At 42.7% G+C, this 25,907-nt stretch overlaps 1 protein-coding gene across 4 annotated transcripts in view; it reads left to right on the top strand.

Annotated features, from left to right (window-relative positions):
• Window positions 1-25,907, top strand: part of ddr1 (discoidin domain receptor tyrosine kinase 1) — a 44,248-nt gene continuing 18,341 nt past the window's right edge. For all 4 annotated transcript variants that reach the window (XM_053880949.1, XM_053880947.1, XM_053880950.1 and 1 more), the window contains exons 1-3: window positions 1-219; window positions 17,997-18,148; window positions 22,090-22,192. In XM_053880949.1, the coding sequence (XP_053736924.1) occupies window positions 18,058-18,148; window positions 22,090-22,192 (194 nt within the window). In that variant the 5' untranslated portion in view covers window positions 1-219; window positions 17,997-18,057. The remainder of the gene's footprint in view (window positions 220-17,996; window positions 18,149-22,089; window positions 22,193-25,907) is intronic.

Here is a 25,907-nt window from a genome sequence, read left to right as displayed (position 1 = left end):
CCCAGTGAGGGAGAACCAGTCCGAGACCACGGACCTCAGCCTGTCTCCGACCGCGACCCACACATTCAGTCGCTGAAGCCGCCGACTGAAGCCATTTCCACTTAGTCTGCGGTTGTTGTGGAGCCACTCTGGTTGGATTTTACCGTCACTTCTGGAAGACGTCACTTCGTCCGAGAACAGCGGAAAGTTGGTGTCCGGAGAAGTGACGGCGTCTTTTAGGTGAGTGGTTGCGCGTTGAATCATTTTGTAGTACATTCAGGAGCGCGCGCGCGCGAGGGCATGTTTCTGTGTGCCCGCGTGGGTGCGTGGGTTTGGGTGCGCGCGCTCCTCCTGGCGTCGGGAAGTCTCGGTGGGAAGCGAGCGCAGCAGCGCTGGACACCCGCCACGAGCCGCCGGGACGCGGGCTATGAGATGTAACACCGCTCCGGTGTTGGCTCACTGGCTCACGAAGACATTCTTAGTCTGCGTGGCTGGGATGTTCTGCCAGGGAGCACCACTCTATGGACTTAAACTTCTTGACTGTTTATCTGTTTATTATGATTATTATTATTATTTCTCAGGAAAACATTGCTGTACAAGGATTGAAATATTACATTTTAACCACAGGAATGAAAGTATAATCTTTGATCTTGGCACCAAGAGACTGAAGTTGCTATTTATTCAGCTCCACTGTGAGAATAAATGATTCAGAAGAGTACATGATGCACAAACTGAAGATCCCCAGCTTTTTAAAATTCAGAGCCATAAACACCTGACACATGCTGCTGCATGAGTTGCAGTTTGGGCCGTAAAATTCAATTGGAACCAGTCTTTGGTTAAAACTCCAATCCCATCAAGTATCAAGAAAGTTCCCAGCAGTGTTAATTGAAGGTGCTATGTTGCTATTTTTTCATGTAACTACTGCTTTGAGGCCAGTTCAGACCGCACATTTGTTTTTTTGTGCACTAATGTGGCGCTCACTTAGCAGCTCCACGTTGCACCTCCCTCACAAAAGCACACAGACTTTGTTTGACTCTCCCATGTTAAAGAAAGGTCATTTATCTTGACTGTAAAGCTCTAAACCCTCCTGATGAATGGTGTCAATAAAATGTGAAGGGTCTCCTCCACCCGTCCAGGTGGTGCTGGTCACGCTGGCCATCGACCCTTTGACCCCACAGGTGAGACCACCAGTGTCTGTTTGATTCACCTCTGACCTTAAATGAGGTGTTGCTTATCCGTCAGGGGTTAATCAGTGACCATAACCATAAGAGAATTCCACCCCACTATCCAAGGGAAAGTCTGTGTTTCTATCACAATGCCAGGGCTGGCAGACTCTTTAGACTTGGAACATTAGATGTCTTCATGAGCCAAAACAAGGGAATGGCCAGAGTGAATCCATCATGTGAGGAAATAAATGAGCCTCATCGTCTCCGGTGTAAAGGGAGCACGCTGGAGTCTGCAGCCTATTTGAGCGCAGCAGAAACAGATGAGGGGATGTATGTATGTATGTATGTGGGTGGGATTTCTTACATTTCTGTTGCCAGCTTGTAACCGTGTGCTCTTCTTTCTTGTTGACCTGATGGAGGTGTTTACAGAAAGTCTCAGTGCAGTGCAGCTCTGTGTAATATGTTCAGGTATTTCAGAGCCAAACTGAGAAAAACATCATCCCAACCACATCTGACCCGAGGGGAACTTTGGGCAAGGAACAAATCTCAAGACGTTCTTTTCCATCACTGCAAGGCATTTTCAAAACGCTATGGTTCACACGTTCGATTATTGAGCCACGCCAGAAATGAGCTGTTTATTGTAAAAAGTAACACGCGATTGAATCAAAACTCAAAGTCATTAAAGAGTTCATTCTTTGGTTTGACTGTGACGAAAAAGCTCAGGTTCACACATTTACCAACCAAAGTTGTTGTTCAAGACGAGGAAATACTTTGTAAAGCTTTTGATACACCAGGGAGTTAGTTATTTTGCTCTGGGTGGAACTAACATCACATCTGGGTCGTCGCTACATCTGTTTTCTGTGGGTCTGGCGTCCAAGTCTTTTTGCTTTTAAAATTCTTGATCTACTTTAGGTCAAGGTTTCTTTTTACCGATTTGAGTTTGTGTTTAAATGTTTGTCAAATCAATGCAGATGGTCATGTCATTGTCATCATAAATGGAGTTTTATTGGTATTTAATTCTTTATGTGTTGACTTGATGTTAAAATTGCAAACTCAATATTGATAACCCCAAAGGTGTTTCAGTCAATTTTTTACTCAATGAAGTGCAATAAATGCAAAGTAAATAACCCCAGTATAAGTTATGGGTACTTGATCCTCACAGTTTTTCAAACAGCAAAGTCGACGGTAACTTTGTAGGTTTAGTTGGAGGTTGACTCTCCTTAGCTACGGTTTGCGTCTTTAACGTTTCTGTCACGTTAGCAAGCTTAAAACTGCTAACCAGGCTACTGTAGCGTAGAATGGTTGTTTTTCATTGCCTTATTGAAGATTTCCCTAATACTTTGACAGCTTTAGAATTTGTTGATGGTCTCTAACTGATGCCGTGTTGTAGCACTAGCGCTGCCTGTGAGAGTGTGTCCGTGATCAGTGAACCCTAATGGAAGCGGACGCGCCCGCCAATACCGCCAATAATTCTGTCCAATATCCAACTATTTTCACCATGGTGTTTAGCCAAGGCGCCAGTGCACCAGGAGATGTGTTGCATGTTTTGATGTGAACCAGGGCAGACGACCGCATTAGAGAACCTATGAGGACCACTCCATCTAATAAAATAAACACGGACCTAGAGACTCAGAGTCGACCAGTGTCATTATCAAAGGTTCCCTGTATTAAAAATAAGTTTAAAACTACCATCGTGAACCAAAGTTCACCACACTCTCCACAACTGTCCCACGCAGGTGTCGGCTGTCAAACACCGCAGAGCTGGAGAGTGCGGCGCACCGTCACAGTCTCGTCATGTTCATGCATGCAGGTCCAATGCAGCGAGTGAGCCGCGTGTTTATCGAATTTATCGTGAGATGCAGCATTGTCATGTGGAGCTTGTGTTTTCGTGATTGTGTACGATAAGTTATCTCCCATCCCTACTGCTTGCAGACACAAATTAGCATTGTGTTCAGATATGGCGAGAAGTGTCGATGCTTGAAAGGAATGAATGTTTTGATAGCCTGAACCTTCTCTTGTGTTTTGGCTTAGAGGGTAAATGAAAATAACGATTTTTGTGTTCAGTGCTTTAATTTCTCGTGCTTGTTTCTGTACGTCTGCATGGATGTGCGTCCCTTCAATGGGAGGTGAGGTAAGTACACTTGCGTGAAAGACTGAAGATTTAGTTCAATGATAATTGACTAAAACATCTCTGGATTTCTCCCGAAACCTTTGCTTTACTTTGTCATGACACGATTCGCTGTACGTAGATGACACGTCTAACCTGAACTTGATGAGGACCACTGCCACATGCACTTTTTAAAACCGGATTTTTGGGGTGCGTTGTATAATCCTCCGACTTACTTTCAGATCAGGGCTTTGATGAGGGGGTTTCTGGCTTGCGTCAATGCAAACATCTGCCTGGTTAGGCATTTATGAGTGATTTCTCTTTTTAACATGAACAAGTCAGACGATGGAGCTTTGCCATTGTTTTCAGGGAGCGGTCCAAGACTTTCAGTCTAAACTATGACGTGTGCTTAATGAGGACGCAGCCTCAGAGGGCGACCTACTAAATGTGCTTCTCTGTATTGGAAGTGTGTCGTTTCTCTCCCACCTGTAGCTCAGACACCGGCTGAGAATAAGCAGAGTTCTGGGATGCTGGGTCCCATCCAATGGTCTGGGCGGCTGGATCTGTGTCTAATGGGCATCTGGCTGCCGATTCCCTCGCAACGTCCCTTGAGTGCCATTCGACTTGCATAACTGCTTTTCATCAGCTGTGCAGTCCAGCACAGGCTGGGAGAGAGAGAGATCAATAGTTGGGGAGGCGAGGGAGAGCTAAGCATAATTCATTTGTGCTTCTGATGTGGCTCTTTCTTGGCACACTTCGGCGGGAAAATGACGTTAATTGCATTTTATGATATCTGCAGCTGTACATTAATTAGCTCGACAGTGCCTGGGAATTGTTGTGGCTTTTCTTCCTCTGAGAAATTGAATGCAAAAAAAAAAAGGATGTTTCGGGACTGAAACAGAGACATCCTCGTACAGTACACACGTCAAAGTAATAACAAAGTGTTTCTACTTGACGTTTGGAGCCAGCTTAATGGCTTCCAGCTCCGCAAAATGTGCTGATATTGTTTCTTTATGAAGCAGTGATGCAACTTTAATTCGTGTCATTAATTTTTTGTGATTCATATTTATATTTTAGCAACTGGAGGAAATAGGAGATAACGTCAGAGCTTGTGTAACAGAGTCCAACAATACATTTACACACTCTTTAACCATTGTTTTTGAGGTAACACTTGTTAGTTCATCATTATTTTTTTGCAGGAGGATAATAATAATAATAATAGACTGTTGAACAGGTCACATGTGGCTGGATGAGTTTGACTTGTCCAAGAAGAGAGATGAAAAGGTGATGAGAATAGGGGTGGGGTTTCTCGCCTCTACTTATAATAGGAGCCCCATGATACACAGTGTGAGTCATAGCGGTTTCATTGGAGAAAGCAAAGCTTGTTTCTTCATTTGATGTATTCGCTTCACATGCACTTTCCAATTCAACATTTGTCTTCATGAACACCTCTCCAGCGGTGAGACCAGCTTTGATTGTCTTGTCTGGCCGATCGTTGAACCCTGTTTGTTGGCTCCCCATCTGGCTGATTGTTTCTCTGACTGTGGGCCACTGAGACTTGTGCCTTTGTCTCTTTTCTGCTGGTCGACTCTCCTGAAAAGAGCAGGTGAAAGGAAAGCCAGCCTTAAAATGCCAAACCCGAACAGTGACTTCAGAACATGCTGTGCTCTGTGTCTGTGACTAGTTTAGCTAGTTAGCCATTAAAGACCACCATCATCCCTAAGAATTGGTCATTTCCCTTTTCAATCTCGACCATCCATAAAAATAGCATCTCGGCTTCAGTGGCAGAGCTGGCTAATTGGCTTTAGTCAGAGCAGGAACCTTCACGGTCGACTGCATGATTTCGTTGAAGCTTAAAGGCACGGTGACACAGTGGCTCGTCTTCCTTCTCCATGGGACCTTGCAGATGTGAAGCCAAAGCACGACCTCACTGTCCACTTTGTTTTCCCATCAACAATTTCCCCTTGTGTCTAGACAGCAGGACTTCTCCGATTGCATTTGTCTGTCATGCGGTCACACACAGAGCCTGGCCTGTTTGGGGAACAAATTCATCGTCTAATGGGCGCCGACACTTCAAAGTGAGCTCTGGGAAGTCTTTGCTGAATCTCAATTTGATTTTCTCTTTCATGGCTGGGATCTAAAGGCATCTCTCCTTCCCTTCATCCAGAAAAGTGTTGATGACCAAATTGATAACTTTGCTGATCTGTATCACATGACACTCCATTGCTCCATTGCCTTCAGGACCTACATGGTCAAGCAAGGGTCAAAAAAAGTACAGATGAATTGTTTCATTGAGGGTCTTGGGATACAAGTGGATTTAGACTCCTCAGCTCTGGTTGAAGTATCTTACATGCAAACGTGTTTCTGTGCCATCTTATCTCTGGGCACCTTCTCTGGCTGTGTTAATACACGTTTCACTTCTCTGGCGTCACCTGAATGTGTGAGGCTTAATTATAAGTTAGTGTGGAATGAGTTTTCGGTTATTAAAAGTTCCAAATTGGTATGGATGTGAGGCCAAGAATGTAGATGGATTTTTTTATTGTAGAAATTATTATTAGAATTATGGTCATTCAGAAGTTTCTGTCTCCCAGTTCTTACTGAAATCTAAACTGCGTTCTATGAAAGGGAAGTTCATGTGATGTCATCATATATTTGTTGTTGGTTGATTTTTTATGTTATTTGCTTCATATTTTTCCAATATTAAAAAATAAAAGGAAAGCATGTCCGAAATGTATGCACTGAATCTTTCCGTTGCACAGCGCTGTTTAGTATGTAGCGTTGCAAGTGATAGGATCCAAAACACACCTACGTTAGAAGCAAACCTAGCACTTAAACATTTTCCGAATTTAAATCCGGTTATGTGAGTAGTTATGTACCCAAGTATGGTTGGACAAAGTAAAACCAGGCGATTTCCTAGGCCGATAAAAAGGAGGACTGTAATCTATAGCAGATTACACTAGGGAGCACTGTGATGGCGGCACAGTAATTTCACTTCCTAATATCAGTCCTGCCTTATTTCTTTAAGGGCAAGTCTATGGCAGTCATCGCTCACAGAGAGGTCACGGCTCTCGTCCCTCAGAAAATCTCAGCAGTAGAGCTGAAAGGTGCAAGAGACATATTTTTGATCAAGTGTGCACTTTTCCAAAACCCATTTCCTTTGGTTGCGCCTTACATTTTTTTACTACTACTGCTACGATCTCACTCTGATCAAGTTCATGACCAAGTGTAGCAGAAGACCACGATTTATGCACTCATACTCATGAGCAGAATAATGTGGTAGAATCTAGTGTGAAAGTTTGAATTTTGTGCTGAATGGTCGGAAAAGGGGCCATGGCGCTGCTGTGTCTCGAGAAGAAAATGCTGTAGCCGAGGTGTTCAATGAACAAGTTCCCAAATCTATCAATCCCTAGTTGTCTTTCAACCCACATAGCTTCAGAGGACCAGTAGATCATCCCGGCACTCTGCCTCATCCGGTGTCGTACATGGGTTGAGGATTGTTTATCGTCTATCACTAAGTTGCCTTTGAAGCAGCGCTCCATGTTTCCCCCCTTATCTTCGTCTCCCTTCTACTCCATCATTCGAGACCAGCTTCTATCATCACCATTCGCCTCCTCATCTATCTATTCGCTTCCAGGGTTAGATAGCGCTGAGCTGTTTGGGTGTAAACAAACTCCGTCTCACGCTCGTGTGTACAAGCACTTAAAAAGCAATCATTTGGTTCCTCATGCGAAGCTTCTACAGAGTGGACCAATTGTTCCTACAAATGTTTTTGTTTTGGTCCAGGGGCAGAAAGAATCCAGAGTCAAGGTGAAAATAAGTGCGATTAAAGGGATGGTCCATGCAAACGGCAAACAATATATTGCAATTAAGAAGTCATTACAAACATGCAAGAAATAAAAGCCGATATGCCAAATAGCCATATAACTATGTTCACCGTTGTTTGGTGAGCACAATGTGCGCTGCTATTCAGTTCAATGATGGCCTTGTTCTGAACTAGTGTAGCTGTTGAGCTTTATTTTTTCCACCATTATTCTTTGAGGCTTAGCTGCTGTCAATGAACCAGTGAGAATCCACTTCAGCTTTACGATGTGCTTTTAGCTGTTGCTGCCTGAACAGACTCTTCACATTGCAAATGCATTATGCTTTTGGCCACACAAGCTTATGTGACTTCAGTCATCTCACCCTCAGAGAAACAAGAACTCAAACACTTCTTCTATATTTTTTGTTGCATACTTTCACGTGTTCCAATGTTGGTTCATTCAGGGTTCACTTACTGTTAGCCAGGGTGGGTAGAAATAGGGTCAAGGTTGTCAGTTCATCAGAGGACATAGATCAAGGCTCGCATTCGCAAAGATGCATGGTCGACTCACATTTTTTTTTTTAGCTTACAACCAGGACTTGCTAAAATTCAAACCAGGGACCTGCGTGTCATGAAGCATTAACCCATTCCTGGCTCCCGTGTCTGTGGGTTTGATCCAGAATGACTCATGCGTTTGATTCTTTCTTGGATTCACTTGTTACTCCAAAGATGGTAGTCATAATAAACCACAGAAAACCACTGAACTTGAACAGATGCAACACATTTTAGGATGATTTTTACTCTGAGATATCAAACTTTGCTTTGCCACTTATCACACCTACCAAGGTTTGTAAACTTGGTAAAGAAATCACACCGAATGTGGCCAATGTTTTGAACCAGTGTTGTTTCTTTTTCAACTGCGTTGTCAGATTTCTTTTGCTGGACTTGAAAGCCAGGTTGTTCATGAGATGAGTGAAGCCTATATAGTTTCTCGCACGCCTCAGTAGCAGCAGGCTGCTTTGCTGAAAACCTTTGTATGAAGTCGACAAAATATATGATTGAAAGATGACTTGCTTTCTCTCGCTCTCCCTCTCTTTTTTTCTCTATAATTACCTAAAGCTTCAGGCAAAACGTACACTTTTAGAAGTCTGTTGGAACTAGAAGTTGATTGCAACATCAAAAGCAGCCTTTTTTTCCCTCCCTTGTGTTTGTGAATTCAGGTTATAACTGCGACCACATTGAGTGGGTGGAACCTGTCTGTCTTCACCTGTGGGGTTTAGAAGGCCACATTAGCATGAGAGAACTCTGGAGTGTAATTTTTTGGGAGCTTTTTTCTGTTAAAAGGGAGGACAGAACAGCGAGTGTGATAGATGTGCCAAACTGTGCCTGAAGCCATGAAGTAGCCTTGAAATGTGAGATTCTGTGCAGCCAAAATGTTTTCATCAGGCAACGTTCCCCCTCAAATTTCTTCTCCAGAATTTCCCCTCCTTGCCACAATTTAATAACAAAAAAATATTGACCAATAAAAGACAAGATTGCTCCTCTCTGCTGCCATGCAGCTGACATCTGCTTGCAGGCTGGTTCAGACCCGTTTGTTTTTCGCAGTTTGATTCTAAATGCTGAGCTTTACTGAACTTATTCCTGTTTGACCTGATCCATCATTCCTCCCTTCACATGTCTCCTGTTTCCCACCACTTTTTCTTCCATTGCTGCTCGCAGAATGAATCATTCGCACTCTCCCGCAGGCAGATGCGTCTCCATCTGAACAGACAGTCATTCGAACTCTGTCTGGGTTTGATTTAGTTTAAGTTATGGAACTGATTTCTTAGACCTTTTATGTAAAATCCCCTGGAGATAAATGTGCGATTTCAGCATTTCTACTAGGAGATACATACTGAACTATTTGTTATTGCAACCTTCTCTCTCCAAGCTAACTACCCACGGATTGCAACTGAACCTGGTACAGAAAACTTATCATATTTCTCAAGGTTTCCCATAAAAAATATCTCATCCCTGTGCTTTTACAGCAAGAAGTAAATGGTTTAATATCAGATCATTAAAGTTCTACTTCTCTTTTACAGCATCCATTCTGTCTCCTAACACTGTCTTTTGACCTGTGTGTCTCCCTGCTGCCATTTCCTCTGGTCCTGGTCATAATAACATCGTGCTCTCACACTCCTCTGCTCTCTCCTCTCACCTCGTCCTCCTCCGCCAGGCTGCTCTCCGGTTCTTTGACAGGTGGCGGAGTCCCTGTGCAAACTGATTTCAGAGATTCGATTGAGATTCTTCTCACAATTCAACTCCAATGTTGTCGCTTTGAGAGCTGTACAGCAAATGGGTTGATGCTGTCGTGTCAGCAGTTTAATAAAATAAGTTTTGCTGGATCAGGCTGCGAGTGAGGTCAACCAGAGTTGAAGTTCTAGTGCTGATTTCAGAGGTTTTGTTTTAGCTTCTATGGGTCGAATTTGACCATAATTGCCATCATATCATTTCTGCTGTTTCATCGCTTATTAACCTACACCAAGGAGGTTATGTTTTTGACGACATTGGTTTGTCTGTGTGTGTTCAAAATAACTTCAAGAGTTATGGATGGATTTGGATGAAATATGTGGAATGGGATGGTTTAGAAATTTCTGTCTGTATCCAAGATATTTCTAAAGAATTCATTAGCATTGGGAGATGGGACCAGTTATGGGTCCAAACGCCAGGTTGGCATTTGTGTTGTGTGATGTTTTATTCATATCAATAGTCTTCTCTTCTCCTGGTCTTCATCTGTAATTTTTAATCCAAGATGTCACCAGATACTTGATCCATTTATTTAATTTAATGAGTTCCTTGTCTCCTTGTTCCTCTAGTATCTGCCACATTTTTCATTTGCTTTGCTTTGCAAGCAAGTTTTTGTACTCATGAAGGTGTTCAGCAGGCATGGCACAGTAAGCCATCAGCCAGCGGATACATTTTTTAAAAAAAGGAACAATACATTTGGTAAAATATAACGTGATATACCCAAGACGACACTTCGTTCCCCATGGCAACCGCTGTGTCACCATTCAGTTCACATGTCTCTACCAAATGATTATATTTAGATCAATGACCTAAGCACCAGAGGTTTAGCTCACTAGCAGGACCAGAAATATGTTCTCAAAAGAAAGTGAAATCAAACCGATGTCATTCCCAAGAAAGAGTGGGAGCTCAGCACAGCCGAGGGCGAACATCTACATGTAGTGACACGTCTGACGCTCCGAGCACCAAGTAAAAAACCAAACGGTATTGCTGTCTGTCAATCACAAAGAGGTTTCCCATAAGAAAGCCAAACACGTGCTCCTCCAGTACTTTTCCTCTGTCATCACAAGTCTTCATTTCTCACAGTTCATCAAATAAATCACAGATTTGCTTGAGTTGTTGAGTGACAGTCGCCGTTATAGTCTTAACAGACTCCAATATTGTGACTTTGCCTGTCAGGCTTCCAAATGCATTCCATTAAAAAAAAAGTCTTTTGGACCAAAGCAGATGAAATTCATTGTTAGGCGCAGTCCTGATACGTAAAAAGGGCCTTTATTATTAGAAGTAAATAAGTGTTGGTGTTATCTTTAGTTCTTTCTGTGATTGAAAGCTTCTGACCTGATTCTTGTGTCAACATTCCTGATTTGAGTGATGAGCAGGCCTCGGTTCATATCATTTCAAGAGCTAGTCTGTATGTTTTATAGATTTAACACGTAGGTGTGCGTCACCAAAAAATATGTACTTCAAAATAGTTGACAACGTTTGTGAGGGTTTCAGCCTGATGCGTTTACGATTGAATTAGCCAAGCATTCCGGGAGATTAGTTCTATGAAGTCTAGTGACCTTCAGGCAGGACACGTCAGGAGTTCTTGGCTTTGTTTCTTCTTTTATAAATAGTAGACTGCTGTTGATGAAGCCATTCTTCATCCGCCTCACCAACCTGTGCTCATCACTCACCATTTGTCTCAGTCAGATGTGCAAATATGCTGGGCTCCTCTGAGACATGGACTAAGTCAGGCCATGTGGACTCATGTCCAAATGTGAAGCTGAAGTGTTGAGATGGACTTTTTTTTCTTTTGTGGAATCGAATGCTTCTGGGAGCAGCTTTATTACGCTCATTCTTCACACTGTCGACACCACAGCATGCTCAATCTCGGGGGGTTGATTGAAAGGATCACTTATATATTCCCTCCTTTGTGTGGAAATTAGCAAAATTCCCTTTTGACCGTTAGATTACCTCTTGGTCTATGGTCCATTATGTTTAATATGTGCCGTGAGATATTGAGATTATGATTTTAAAAAGTATGAGCCAAAGCAAGAAATATTTAAACAGTAGTATGTCAAGTTCAAGTATGCTTTTTGTTTTGTTGTCTCTAGTTTAAGCAGAAGAACTGAGTCTGTGAATTGGTTCGTGTAATTGTCAGTCATGTATGTATGCCATTCAATGTCCTGTAATGGTAAACTTTGTTTAAAAACACAGTTATGACTGAAGGTTCCGCCGTACATATGTCTCATACCTCTGTTCAATTGTCTGTCCTGATGTTTCAGGCAATGTCAAGCTCCGTAGTTGGGAATGCAGCCAATTTAAAGCAATCGTGAAACGAGGAAGCAGAGTTTTGACATTTATAAGTTGTTGCCTAATAAAAAGCTACTTTTAAATCATAAGAAGTGAATCTCTCTCCTATCAGCAGCGGCCCGTCTCTTTATATGTCTGGCCGAAATGTGCGACTTGAGTTCTGAGAGCAATGGACTTAGGTTGTTATGATGTTTGTTTTGGGATTTAGACTGGTAAAAACACTCAGAAAACCAACATTATCATGTCCACCTCCATGATGCATTTAGTGTTTCCGCTTGTTTCAATGTTTCCACTTCGTTCTAATACGCTTGATCGTATTTCATCTTCAAAAAGAGGTCATTTTGATCAAGGCATAGTGGCTCTCATTTAAGCTGTGGCGGTGCGCCATGATAGTCACCATGTAGAGTAAACCTTGATAAATATTAATGTGTCATCTTGTTGCTGTGCCTTGGATGACCTTGTATGTTTTGTGAATATCTGCACAAACATTGCTTCTTATTTGACCAAGAATGTGATATTATGCTGTAACTTGAAACAATAGTATTTTGTTTAATGAGAGCAAATGTTGATTTGTTGTTTTGTTTTTAATGTCATGTGATTTGTTTATCATGTATTGTTGTTCTTGCTAAGATATTTGGTCAGTGTACAGTCAGTGTACATTGAATTTTTGGTCACACAAAATTTAAACAACATTTTATAGTCGTCAATGCAAAAAGTTCTCACACAGCGAATTCCACCTTCCTGTTCTACCTTTGTAAACTTTTGATGGATTACAGTTTGACACAGTTCCCCCCAAAAGCATTTCCCCATCTCACGGTCAGTTAACTGATGAATGCATCTCATTGCAGTCCAGACAAACTGCTCCGAGACAGTGTGGAGATGTTTCCCCTTGAGCCCCAGGTGGCAGGAAAGCTCCAATATAACGGCGCCCAAATAAAGCTCTTATCTGCGCAGCACACTTCATCTCTTCCTTGGATGAAAGAGCTCCTTACTTATCTTGAAGAGAGACACCAGGCAGCCGTCTGATGACCTCAGGTTTGAATGCCTTTAAATGTTCTGGGCGTGGGCTGTCTAGTCTTGATTTATATTCTGCATACTGGAATTTATCTCAAGATGCTCCTCACTGTGAGGTCAAGACCTCATTTAAATAGTATCCAACCAGAGATGGAGACTGCTGTATGGGTCACATGCAGGATAGGAGGAAGAGGTGGAAGGAAACTCAGAGAGGATGTGTGGAAAGACAGAGAGAGGAAGAGAATAAAGATTAGAAAGTGTGAGCAGCAGGGGAAGTCATCCAGACGAATGTTCTTGTCCAGCAAAGACATACTGGGAAAGAGGAAAAGAGGATGGAAAGATGCTTGCTCATAGCTTTAACCCCTTTGATCGAGAGGAAAATAAGTTGTTGTCAACAAAGACAATATGATGCTCTTTATTTGTTGTCTGTCCATTGAAAGCGAGGCACTTTGCGAGTGCTCTACTTGTTTTCAGTTGCTTTCCTCGTCCTAGCCAGGCAACATCTGCTTGACGGTTCTCTAAGTGAGTCAAGCCGCACGCAGGTAGCGTCTTTATTATTCATAAATCTTCTTGATTATATTTCTCCAATCCAGATTCCACTCTGCTGTTTGAACTGCTGCTGAAAGCAAGTCGAGTGACTCCTTGTTAAAGCTCCCAAGTTGAGCAGAGCTCCGCTATTTAAGTGTTTTTCTTATCGGCCCTTGTTACTGTGTTTTCCTCTGTGTTTCATCATGATTCACCTCCTCTCCGTCCGCTCTTCCTTTGTCTTTCTGTGTAAGGATGGAAGTTTTATGAAATGAGTTGACTCATCCATTAAAAAGTGAAAACAGATTCGACAGTCATCAGATACGCTTCCTCCTATTCATAGATTTGGTGAGGCATACAGGTCAGATTCGATGACAAAAGCTTTAGCCATTCATGACACAACTTCCTCCTGTTTCAAGGAAGTCTTAATGTCTTCAGCTTAATCACTGCTGGCTCTATTGAGGAAATTTTTATATAAACACTGACTTGTGCACAGACTGGAGGGGAGGCGAAGGAAGCAAACCGCTTGAGTTTTGCCACTCTGACTCCTCTAGGAATGTGTGAATAGTCCTGTGTGTCCAGTAAATACAAGGAAATAGAGCCTCGCTCAACAAACACTGACTCACACACAGTGGTGGCAGAAGAGACTACGATCGAATGACCTTGTTTTCGGTGCCGGTATTGACTCATCCTTTGACAAATCGACACACTGAAGATAAATCTGACTCCTCCCTTTTGTGTTAAGTGGTGTGTACGACCTTCATATATTCCAACACGCTGACTGATACTGAAAACAAAAGCGCCGCTGCGAGTCCTTGGCGGACGTTCGTCATGTTTAAATGAGTTTCCATCTCTCGCTTCCTGCTGCGATTACCTTCGACATTGATAAGTTATGCACTTCAAGAAAGAAGCACACGTAGGAAAGGGTTCATGGAAGATTAAAGCAACAATATTGTGTGCAAATATTTGGTTTTTACTTCAGTTCTACCCCAAGGAGAAGACTCATTGCATGCAAACCTGCTGTGTGGTACCTCGGCATTACACTCTGTACACCCCATGATGTCTGCTCTCACAGAATTCATAAGCTCCTTTTTACTCGGTCATGCTTGAGAAATGAAATACCATAGTTTATGCTTGTTATCATACCAACAAAGAGCAATGCACATGTGATGAGAAATCCTCACAAATTTTTCTGACTTCACTCTCAAGTCATCTCAGCATCTCAACTACTGTATATTGACAAAGGTCTCCGGGTATGAGCAGTCAATTCGATTAGACCTCTTTTGTGTCCAGCACTGAAGTCAACCAATACCTGAGGCTCCTTGTTAGTTAGCATTATTAGTTAGCATTCTACGATTGTATGCAAAAACAAACACTGTGCCACTATTTTACATAATGAAGTGGTGATATGGAGCCGAAAGTAAAAAGCTTTTATTTCAGTCTACTTGCAGTATCTCTACTTTCATGCAGTCAGAGGGATATATACATTTTTCATCAAATTTAAAGCATGTTGGTGTTTTGTACATCTGATTTGTGGCGATGCCACAAACACTTTATGGTTTTTTTAACTTGTCGCATTGAGCTTTGAATACCAGTCAAACTGCCAAAAACTTCTTGAATATCTGCTTGAGACTCTCTTTCTGGCTTCTCTTGGTCACAGTCATCCTCAAATTGATAGTCTGAGGCAAAAAGAAAAACAAGTTTTTGTCCAAATCACTCAGAAACCGTCAGGGAGCTAGTCATAGAGTCACATTGCATGACAGTATCGTCATCTTACGTTACTCCTCTGCCAAGAAAAAGCAAGCGTTGTAGCGACTATTAAAAGCCTCTGCTTCCGCCAATGTACCATAGGAGTGCTGGCGAGTTTAGCATCGCCTGACTCAAGTGATCGGAAACTGACATTCACTCCGTTTAAAACAAGTCAACCCTTTGCAAGATGTTTCCTCTTTGAGTTTGACTTTAATTGCTCCACCACTGTAACTACCTTGTTTATCCGACTGTCATGTTTTCACTGTACTTGCTGGAGCCATTTTAAAAACACAATACACTGACTTGGTGTCGGTTCTTGTGACAACCCAAGTGCAGAGGTTTGCCCCTCAGATGATATGTCCACGGGCAAAAATGTCTTGAACTCCTCCATCAAGTTCAGCATCCATTCCCAACGACCACCATTTTAATTCTATTTAGTTTTTAATATATCAACGAAAAGTTAGTTCATTGTTTCAGACTGTCTTTTACCATCTGTGCGCCATCTGCGACCTTCTCTTGAAGATTTTTTTTTTTTCAGAGTTTGCTTCTTTGTAGCTGACTGCATCAGCTTGAAACTCTCAAACCTTGAGATGTTTGGGAAGTAATTAGCTGCCTATCTCTGGAACAAAGGTGGTACACAAAAACGTTCTTTGTAACACAACATTTAAGCCCACTAGAAAATGGACCCAACTGATGCCAAGTCAGTCACGCTGTTTAGTGAGGTAACCTAATTATAGGGGGTCAGGCAGATGATCTGAGATGATGCAATGGCAACTCGCTTCCTACAGTGACTCTCTCATACTGGCTTCTGTGCAGGTTCATTGTGTAGAAAGAGCAGCTGTTCCCGAGTATTCATTAGTCCTGCTCCTGGATTAGCTGAAACAAAATGTGAGAGCGAAGATTATGCTGCCTCCCCGCAGCACAGTCGGCAAGTCTTTCCTCGCTCCAACCACAGCTGTTCAACACCACTTGACTTTTCCAACAACAATGTTCTCGGGTGACTGCTGCCACTTTTGTTGCCGCTCGCCAAAACATTTGTCTGGCTGCTTTTCATTGAAGTTTTTATGATGTGTGGGGAGAAAGAGAATCCTCGTCGTCTGGTGATCATCGAGGGACTTCACGGCGCTCAGGAGGATGATGTTTTGTTTGCTGTGGCTCGGTTGTTATGGAGATTCCTTGAGAAATTTGCAGAGAGACACCTGATCGGTTCAGATTTGCCGCTTTCGATTTGCAACTGGAGCTTCCCTCTAACCATTAAGTCTTGTGTTTCATCATTTTGTCATCGAGCACATGCTCTTTCTGTTTGAACGACTTGGGTGTTAGGGCCTGTGGAAAAGAAATGCCTCTCCCTTCGCTTTCTCTTCTTTCATGAATCACATGAAGAGTGGCTCTGTCTGTTTGACCCAGGCAGCTGCTGTGGCTTGCTATGCCTAAGATCTCCTGCATGCCCACATATGCTCGCCTCGCACCCATGCATACGCTCCTCAAGGCCATAAGTCACCCGCTCTATACCCCCCGCCCCCCACCAATGCACACACACCACACGTACCCATGTCATCGCAGCTCTTGTTCCAACCGTCTCCACCCAGCCGATTCCCCCATATGCTAACTCTCCTTCCATACACCACGCATTCCCTCCTCGTGACCTCCCTCCGCTGTCACTACAGCTGTGCGTCAGCTGTTGGTCCGTCCCAGTCTGGTCGTGGATGAAGTCGGGTCCACAGGGAAGATGAACTGGGCCCTCTTTTCCTTCCAGCTGTCTCCTCCACTTCATTCTTCCACTCACTATTAAATGTCATTACCTTCTTTTGCTTCACCACTGGATATGACTCGACACAACAAACTACCCACATTATGACTCAACCGCTGAGCCACACTTGATGGAACTAACCAAGACAGGGAAAATAAAAAGGAGCTGAGCTGAGGTTGAGATGCGTTAAACGCATGCTTAAACCTTGGTTACATTCTGAATCTCAGGCTGGGTGATTCATCCAACCATAGTCTTCTGTCATGATCGTGGCTCTGAGAAAGTGGTTCACAGCTCAAGTTGCTAATGATAATGCTACGATTTCTTCCGCCAGATAATCTTCAAAACTCGTTGAAGAGTTACGGGGAACGTCACAAAATAGTCAGAGGAATTTGTCCCACATCACAGAGCATTAGTGTTTTGTTTCTACGCTCAAATTGGTCAAGGGAAATTACATCCTGCAAACTCTAATCTCACTGACTGAAATATTTGCTGAAAGCAACTTGCCATTGGGAGCAATTAAAAATATCACACATCGATACTCCTCTTGTGTACTTTGTGTCTTGTTTATGTCTCTTAGCAGCCTGGAAGTGATGCTGGTTGATGAGTGAAATCAGAGTCTGTTTATTATAACAGTCAGGGCTGAGTTGTGACTCGCCAACTAGATGTATTCTTTCAGAATGACTAAATACTTTCTCCATGAGAGTGCAAAACCAAATCTGCTTGATGCAAAGTTTTGGTAAATCATAGTCACTTTTTCTTTGTGGGATCGTGGATGTGAATTTGTATGTTGTGGTTCACCGCCTCTTGGCGAAGAGCATCTTTGCCATCGGCCCCGGCTGACGGGGCCACATGAGGGAAGCCGCTCTAAATGTCCTATTAAATTTTGTTTGTTTCGTACAAGGAGTGTTGATATAGCGTCGTACCGCTACCCAATTATACCCAACCCTTCCCCTGCATTTAAAGTTTCTGTTCAGCTATTCATCTGTTTTTTATTCATCAATTCGGACTCCCTTTTGCATCGACTGCCAGTGTTCAACATAACTTTGTAATTTGGAAAAAGGATTGCTGTCAGGTTGCAAAGATATTAAAGTTAATTGTTCATTAGTGAAGGTAGCTAATGAAAGCACCTCTGATTAAAAAGCAGTTTACGCTGTAACCATTATGGTTGAAGTGTAATTCTTCAGCTCCGCGGGATGATTTAGAAACAGGACACTGACCTTACCGAGGAGGGTAGTGTGGCTTGACTTGGCCGAGAAAGTTTGAGCATAAAGAAGGCGATGTTATTTATATTTTCCCTTGCTCATGTTTGTCTGTCCTAATCTCCGACAGGTATGCCACTGGTCGTCGCTGTGTCAGCAGACAGGTAACCAGCTGCGTTGCTGCTGCCGCTATGACATCACCAACGCTGCAGCTGCTGCTGTTGGCCGTGGCCACAGTCCTGGTGTCATCCTCTGAGGACCATGAATGGCATTTTAACCCAGGTAGGACTGCACACTCTCTGCAGAAGATTAGGGTTTGAACCCTTGGCTTCTGTGATCCTGGGTCCTTTTTGTGTGGATGTTCTCCTTGTGCTTGCATGGGTTTCCTCCAACAGTCTGGAGATAAACCTGGTTTTCATTTCACCTGGTTTTCATTCATACTGTAAAGAGCACATTCCAGAAAACATCAGCTAGGAACAGGAGATGAAAAAGACAGAGCAAGTTGATTAAATGCTTTTATAGATCCATTTTCAGTTTTATCTATTGGAACCAAATCAAATTGTTAATAAAAGTCACTGCATTTCACAGTTGTCCTCCAGCTTCTGAGTCAGTTTGATATCCCTAGAAACAAGAGTTTACTGCTTCTGTGTGATAACACAGACCCCCAAAGTGGTCAGAATGGGTGTGACTGCCCTTGACACGTGGATGGTTACTTGTCTCTTGCTTGATACCGCCATGGTTTTCATGGTTGAGTATGAAGAAAAATGATGACAGATTCTAGTGGGTCTGAGAAAACTGACATGATTGAAAGACAGATCCATTATTTGGAAACGTGTACTTGATAAGACCTCTTCTCATCTGCTAATGAACGAATCGTTGCTACGATTTTGTGTCAGATCAGTTTGACTCATTCTCCGACACCATCATCAGGCTATCCTGTGTCCTCGCTGCGGCTGCCAGCCAGTCGAGAGTAATCGGAGACTCAGTCCGTCTCCTTCTGCCCTGTCAAGTCTGCTAATGCACTGGCAGCTCATGAAAGTGTCCGTCATGAAGGTGGGGGTAGCAGTAAGGGGGAAGAGCCGGCTTCCATGATGAACCTATAGCACTGACACTGACTAGTTAATCTAAATTTTATGGTCTTAAATTCAGCCCATTGCTTCGTGCAGACTGCCATCATGTGCTCAGCCTGTGGATCTGTGATAACTCGACTTTTGGGTTTAGTGCGGCAGAAACTGGTTTGGTTGAATCCTCTCAGTGTGGATTGGGTTTCAGATTTGTGGGAAATATGTCAAGTGACTGATGCCAACAGACTTCAGCTTTAAGAGAGATTTTATAGGTTGGTTGATTTATGAGAAACATTCTGACGGAGATCACCATTTCAGTGCCAAGCTGCTGCAAAATTTCACTGATTGATGGTTCTTATAAAGCTGAGATCGATGTATTGTCCTGAGTCAGTATTTTGTTGTTGAGGACTGTGTTTTGAGGTTGTCTCTGTTCTTTGCTGCTCCCCAAGCATTAAGATAACCCAACATTTTGGCTCCCTGAGCTACAGCAACAGTCAGTTTGGAATTCTTTCCAGTCTTACAGACACTGGAGATTTGCCCGGTTATTATTGTGTTTGGAACCCAGCCAGCTTTAAGAGAGTCATTTGCATAAAAATTAAATTGTCCAGCAACAAACACCAGCTGCACCACGGGCTTACACTGGAGGTTAAAGTGAAGAAAACAATACATGCGATAAAAATGAGGCTGCAGATAAGATAAACAAACCTCTGTTCAGTGTTGCACCGCTCACATTGTTGCTTTTAATCCAGCCACTTAATCATAGTTTAATAAAGCCATTGCAATTAATTGTGACCATTATATTTCCCGTCTTTGCTGTTGGGCATTTTAAATGTGTAATTTGAAATCAGACGTGAATAACTGATGCGTCTGATAGTGTGATACTTGACTGCTACCAGGATGATGAAGACTCGATTAAGAAACAGTTACTGCACGAATAGAAAAACAAAATAAAGGGCGATATGAAATGTCAAGAATACACAAAAATAACAATACAATTATGTCAATTCCTGCAATAAAAACACACAAAAAGTTAAGGTAAGAAAAGAGGTGAAGAAACCAAAGTAGCTGTAATAACACCAATTTCCCAGCAACAGCTACATCTTCATAAATGAACATGCATCATAAATGACAGGGAAGTCAAAGCGAAATAGAACAATGTTTGCACATTTTAAAAGAGCAACAGTGGTTTGTCAACAACTTAATCTGTAACTATTTATAATCAATAAGAAAAAAGACTTTACATTGCTATTGAGGAGATGTGAAGCCTAATAGGCAGCATGGTGATGAGGCAATGGACCGGGCTCCAGTCTGCTGGGGTGTGGAGAAGGTGTGTGGGTGTGTGTTGCGACCCGTGGGGTTTTTAGGGGTTTGTCATTCAGTGCCACATTCCAGTCCAGTGACTCAATGTCAGAAAGAGATTTCCCCCTCCCCTCTTTAGTGCCTGTCATTCTGCTCCCTATCTGCCAGGACCCCTTTCTACTTATCACTCCCCCTCACCCCCTTCCCACCCTCATGACCCACGACAGAGCAGATAGCAGGGTCATTTAGAACTGTGTTATCTTACGGTCTTGATAAGTCTGTCACAAAAGTGGAGCTGCTCTGATACCGGAGATCTTTTGTGTCGTTCTCTCACCCTGGTCTCTTTGTTTCAGTCCTGCAAACCCTCCAGCTTTGGTATCTATCAGGCGCCCTGAGGTTCTGAGTGTTCGGTTCAACAGACAAAAGAAATAAATAGCCTTTGAGGACTTGAGTCACCACCCTTCTTAAAGGGATGCCTGACCACTGCAGAATATCAATGAGCTCCTCTGGATAGATGACAACTGAAATATACTTCGGCTTTGTTGCTCATTCTTCTTTGACATCCGCTCACATTTAAAGTGGCAGAGATCAGCATATCTTAAGCCAGAACAGGTAGTGGGCTGCAGTGGAAATATTAAGGCTTGATCAAACTATGATATTTTTTTATGTATTGAATGGAATTCGGCAGATTGCATATGATGGATTGAGTTTACCGCCATTCTATAACTGTGAGGACGACGATGAACCAGACTGTGAATGGTCTGCCCGAGGTCTAAGGATCATACATTAAGTGATCACAAACTTATCCAAATGAAACTTAATGGACTCGCAGCATTGCCACATTCTCAATGCTTCATTATGACAAAGGATTGTCAGAATCCTGGTCGACATCCACCTGGAAGGAGCTGAGACTGTGTGGCAGGGTTTTCTCAATCATGGGGATTCAAGCATTCTGAATTGCTTTCCAATGTTTCCTCCAGTTTGTGCCCAAATTCTCCCCTTGCCTGGAGAGTAAAAAAAAAAAACTTGAAATTGTTAAAAGCGGAAGTAAATTTTATTTATAGGAAACTATTTATATTGAGGTGATGAGCTCCGCTGGGGAGTTTTTTTTTCCATTCCTGACCTCTGACCGTTTAATTTAACAGACTTTGTACTTCAGGGATTCTCCATTTTAACATGGTCGTTGAAAATTACACGGTGTGGAGGCTGTCCATCAACTGATAAAGCGCTTTATTAGAAAATTTAGATGTGTGTCAAAGGATTTCGGTGTGAAAACTGCAGGATATTGTCTGTAGATTTGATCAAATTTTTATTAAGTCCTTGGGCTCACCAGAGGGAGGACTTCGGTGTAGTAGTTTCAGTGTTTCAGGACAGAAAGGGCGTTACGCACGAGTTCTGTGGCCAAAAGAAAATGTGATCAGATGCTTGACTTTATTTGAAGGCTTTATCTTTGGCCAAAAAAGAACATATTAAAGCATGGTCACAACTCAATTTGAATTCCCAGCCAGTGTGGTTACAAGACAAAACCATTACAAGCTCGAGTGGAGTGAAACTGAATGTTAAAAAGTCTCATGAACTTGTCAGTAAAAGTATAGTTTAACAAACAGTCTGGTATTTTCTTCTCCCTGCTGCATCTGCGGCTGCTGATGGAGCTCGAGGTCCGGAAGTTTTCCCACAGTTGACATAATAACGCTGCACTCCGTGACCAATGACGGCTGCTTATGGAAATATTAAGTTTCCCCCTTGTGTTCCGTACAAATAATGGAGGTGCTGAGGTCTGCATCCGGCTTGCTTCTTTCTCCTTTTTTCATTCTTATAACTCACTCTCTTTCTTTGTCGTGTCTGCTTTTCCTCTGACAGCTCACTGTCGTTATGCTCTGGGGATGGAGGACGGCACCATTCCAGACTCTGACATCACCGCGTCAAGCTCCTGGTCGGAGTCCACCGAGGCCAAACATGGACGGTAAGACGAGTGCGCGTGTTCACAGCCACACTTTAATACTGGAGTTCATTTTAAGCTTTTAAGGCAGTGGGATCAAACTGATGACCCATGGGCCAAGTGCAACTCATGATCGAATTAAAAAAATAAAAATCTATTGAGGAATGAAGTAGGGATGGCAGTGTACACAAGCAAGGCAGTAGAAAGCTCTTCTCTACTTTACACATCTCAGACAGACCCTTTACAACGCTACATCTTCAATCCTCTGCTACAGTTCTGTGGAAAGTTATTTGTATTAGGGCACAATTATCAACTAACATTTTTAATCATTTGATTATATAATATAACCCCTAACCCTGGATAAATTATATTGCACATTGGTCTGTAACTCTGCTAACTGAATTGCGAACTTAAAATGCAATCAGGTAGTGATTTCACTGCAGCACTTGCATTGACAAAGGTTAATTTGAAACTGACCTGGTTTGGATTAATCTCAGAACTGGGACCAAAAATTATTATGGGCATGACTCTGTTTGCAAAAGGAACGTGCTGAACCCCAAAGTAGCAATTTCTGATGAGAGCAAAATCTGGCAGCACCGTCGCTACTTTAAGAGTCAATTGACCTTATGGATAGGCAGATCAAATCTGAAAATATACCAGGATTACTTCCATGCATGAAACTCGCCTGGCTTATGTTGCATTTCTTAGTTCAAGTGAAGGTGCAGGAGGAGGATGTGAAGGTTGTTCAATTTCTCTCCTCATTGTGCCAAGAAAGTCCATGGTAGTGATGTGAAGATCACTGTTATGAAAATGGCAGATGAGTCAAACATGAATGCTTCTTATTTGGTTGTTTTTGGTGTTTTTTTTTTTTACAAGAATCTTTCTGATCACTGTGCAGGGACTCAAAGACCATGAGTGAAACTCTAACTCTTGTGTTCAGAGTTTTGCTCACAAATATGTGGACAACACACACCACCACTCCAGTGAGTGGTCCAAGTGTTTTCATAATGCCCTATGTTGTTTCCAGTAAAGTAATAAAGTTTTGACAACCCTGGCTTTAGGTGAACCCTGATGATTTGTTAACATGGATGTGGAAAGTAGATTGAATAGCTTCTTTTTTCGCAAAAACAAAGGGAGCAGACTGTTAGACTCCTTCTAATTGTGTAGTTTCTCCCTCTACCAGCAATTTTGGGCAGTTCACAAATCAGAAGTGGTCAGAGGAACGTAAAACAAGTCAACTGAAACATCGCTTTAGGATACTGGAGAGAATTGTTTTCTGTTGCATTACATTGGTGCTTAAAACTGTGGGCGGGGCCATTCACCCCTCACCCCTTCTGACCCTGCTTTCACTCAAGAAGTTACTGACTGACAGATTTAAAACTACTGTTTTGGATGCAGCATTAGGAAAGCAGCTGATTGAATATTCATAATGAATCTGAAAACCACCAACTAGATGTTTTTATGACTAGGGATACTTCATCCTTAACCTCCATTATTTTGTAACTTGTTCAAAATTCATTAAGTAATAACATAGTTGGTGTAGCGCAAAATTAAAGGTACCTCATGTTCCCATGAGCTTGTCATGTTGTCATGTTTGTGTCTCTCACAGTCCGCGGGTCAGATGCGTTTATTAGATTATGATAAAAAAAGATTCTGTTACTTATCTTAAAGCCTCCCCGTAATTCTATTACCAAGTCATCCGTTTGACGGGAAGGTCAAGTTCATGGGAACAAGTTATGCCTGTAACATGCTACAGACATGTGTAAGAGCAGGGGGATGTGCAGGGATTGTGTTGGTGTGTGTTGGGTGGGTAGTATGCGTTCATTTGTCTCAGCTTTGTTGGGTCTCTTGGCTTCATGTCCAACCATGTGGAAATGATTAGCGGCTGTAACTGTTTTAAGGAGAGACATTTGGGCAATGCTGCGAGATGGAGAAAGGGAAAGCATGAGGGGTGGATCTCCACTGAGGTGTGCTGACAGCCGGTGGGAAGAACATTTTCAAGCTATAGCCTAATGAAAACAGCTTGAGGCTACGCCCTGGTCAGCTGTCGTCAAAATGTGTTGTTTAGTTTCTCGTACATTATTCCATTTTTATTAAATGAAATCAACGTCATGCTTTATTTAAACTTGCCTATTATTCAGGAAACAACCCTGTGAAACTAAAACAGCGGTTCTCAGCGTCAGGGAGAGGCCCAGCTTCAAAGTCTGATGGCATGGTTTTCCTTCAGACCAGGGTAGAATGTCTTAGACAGGTTGGAAATAAGATCCTGTGGGTAGTGGCCAAAAGAATAAGATCATGGATAGAAGTGCACAAATTGAGTTTCTTCCGACAGCTTGGTCATGGTCGCGGCTCATTGTAGAACATGTTGGAACCAGTTTCTACCAGTGTTCTGGGCCTGTCTAGACTCAGTGAAAAAGCAGAGAAGAGTTCCATTTGAAAATGCAGATCATTAAAGCTTTGTTGGGTACTGACCACTGCAGTTAATGCAGCACCTATACAAGGAAAGGGTGTCATAATGTTTTGGCCATCACTGTATTTGTTTGTTGTTGTGGATGTCTCTGGGTACAACTAGTAGGGAACTTTCATCTTCTGTTTTCTGCCTTAAAAAGTATCCGCTTTCATAGGCTGATGTTCAAATATGCACTCGCACCTACACAGGAGACAGATCATGCGGTGCTGGTAAAAATAGGACCATGTGTGACGTTGCGTCTGGCAAACATCATCTGTGTGCAGCCTCCAGTGTTGCAGTGGTTGTTGGTTGGTTTCAATCATTCCTACAAATTGCTGTGACTATCATGGTTTTGGCCCAAGAAGTGAGGGAAAGAGGGGAGTAGGGGGTGGAGGAGAGGAGTATGGATATGGCTTGAAACAGAAACATAAATAAGTAATGTGAGAAATATCTGTGTAGCTGGCAGCAGGGCATGTTGAACAAGGCTGAAGTCTCATTTGCACGCCACTATCACAGGACACTAATGTGTTAATCTGGTCTTGTGGAGTTCAGCGTCATGAGCTCATCCTATGAAGGGAGCACACGAGTCTGGCTATGCTTGTTCCATTGTCAGCATGAGATCGGGTTGATGGAGTGTTTCGTTTCCCGTGAGCATTTTCCAAGCAGCAGCTTTCATTTTGAAAGTGTAGTGCAGTGGTCAGGATGGTGGTTTTGGTCTGGCTGCTGTTCCGACGTCGCTCAAGTGGGCGGTGCACGTGCAAGCTGAGGTCTCTGTGTGGCTGTTGTGTGGATTAATGGTTTGGATTTTATGGTGGAGTATCTGAGTGTGTGGTCCGGATGCACTGAGGAAGAGCGCGGTGCAGATTGTTGATGTTCAGGAGAGGAAGGGTGATGGTCTCTTCATGATATGAAACTCTGGTCTTAAAGGTATTATACTTTCTAAAAGACATCAATCACACTTCCCGCTTCAGTGAGAAGCTCATCTTTTTGCCCAAACCCCTGTGCATACACGCCCCTGAGCTTTCAAGTTCTAATTCCCATCACTATGCTTCAGTCTCGGACCTTACCACGTTCCTATAATTCTCTTTATATAGAGACAACCTCAGGTCTCCATGCCAAACCTGTCACTGAACCGCAAAAGATATGGGATGGGGCTCATCTGGTTCTCTTTAATTGTATGTCGTACCCCCCTGGGAAGCTCACTCTAGTGTTTGAGGGCTTTCCCTTAAACATCCATCATCGTCCGTCTCGCATCCCTGACTCCCACTCATGCATCTTTGACCCATCTCT

Source organism: Synchiropus splendidus, chromosome 12 (assembly GCF_027744825.2).
Source record: "Synchiropus splendidus isolate RoL2022-P1 chromosome 12, RoL_Sspl_1.0, whole genome shotgun sequence".
In the NCBI taxonomy this organism is placed as follows: domain Eukaryota; kingdom Metazoa; phylum Chordata; class Actinopteri; order Syngnathiformes; family Callionymidae; genus Synchiropus; species Synchiropus splendidus.
The sequence above is the reverse complement of the archived record's forward strand: the minus strand, read 5'-3'. Positions and strand labels throughout refer to the sequence as shown.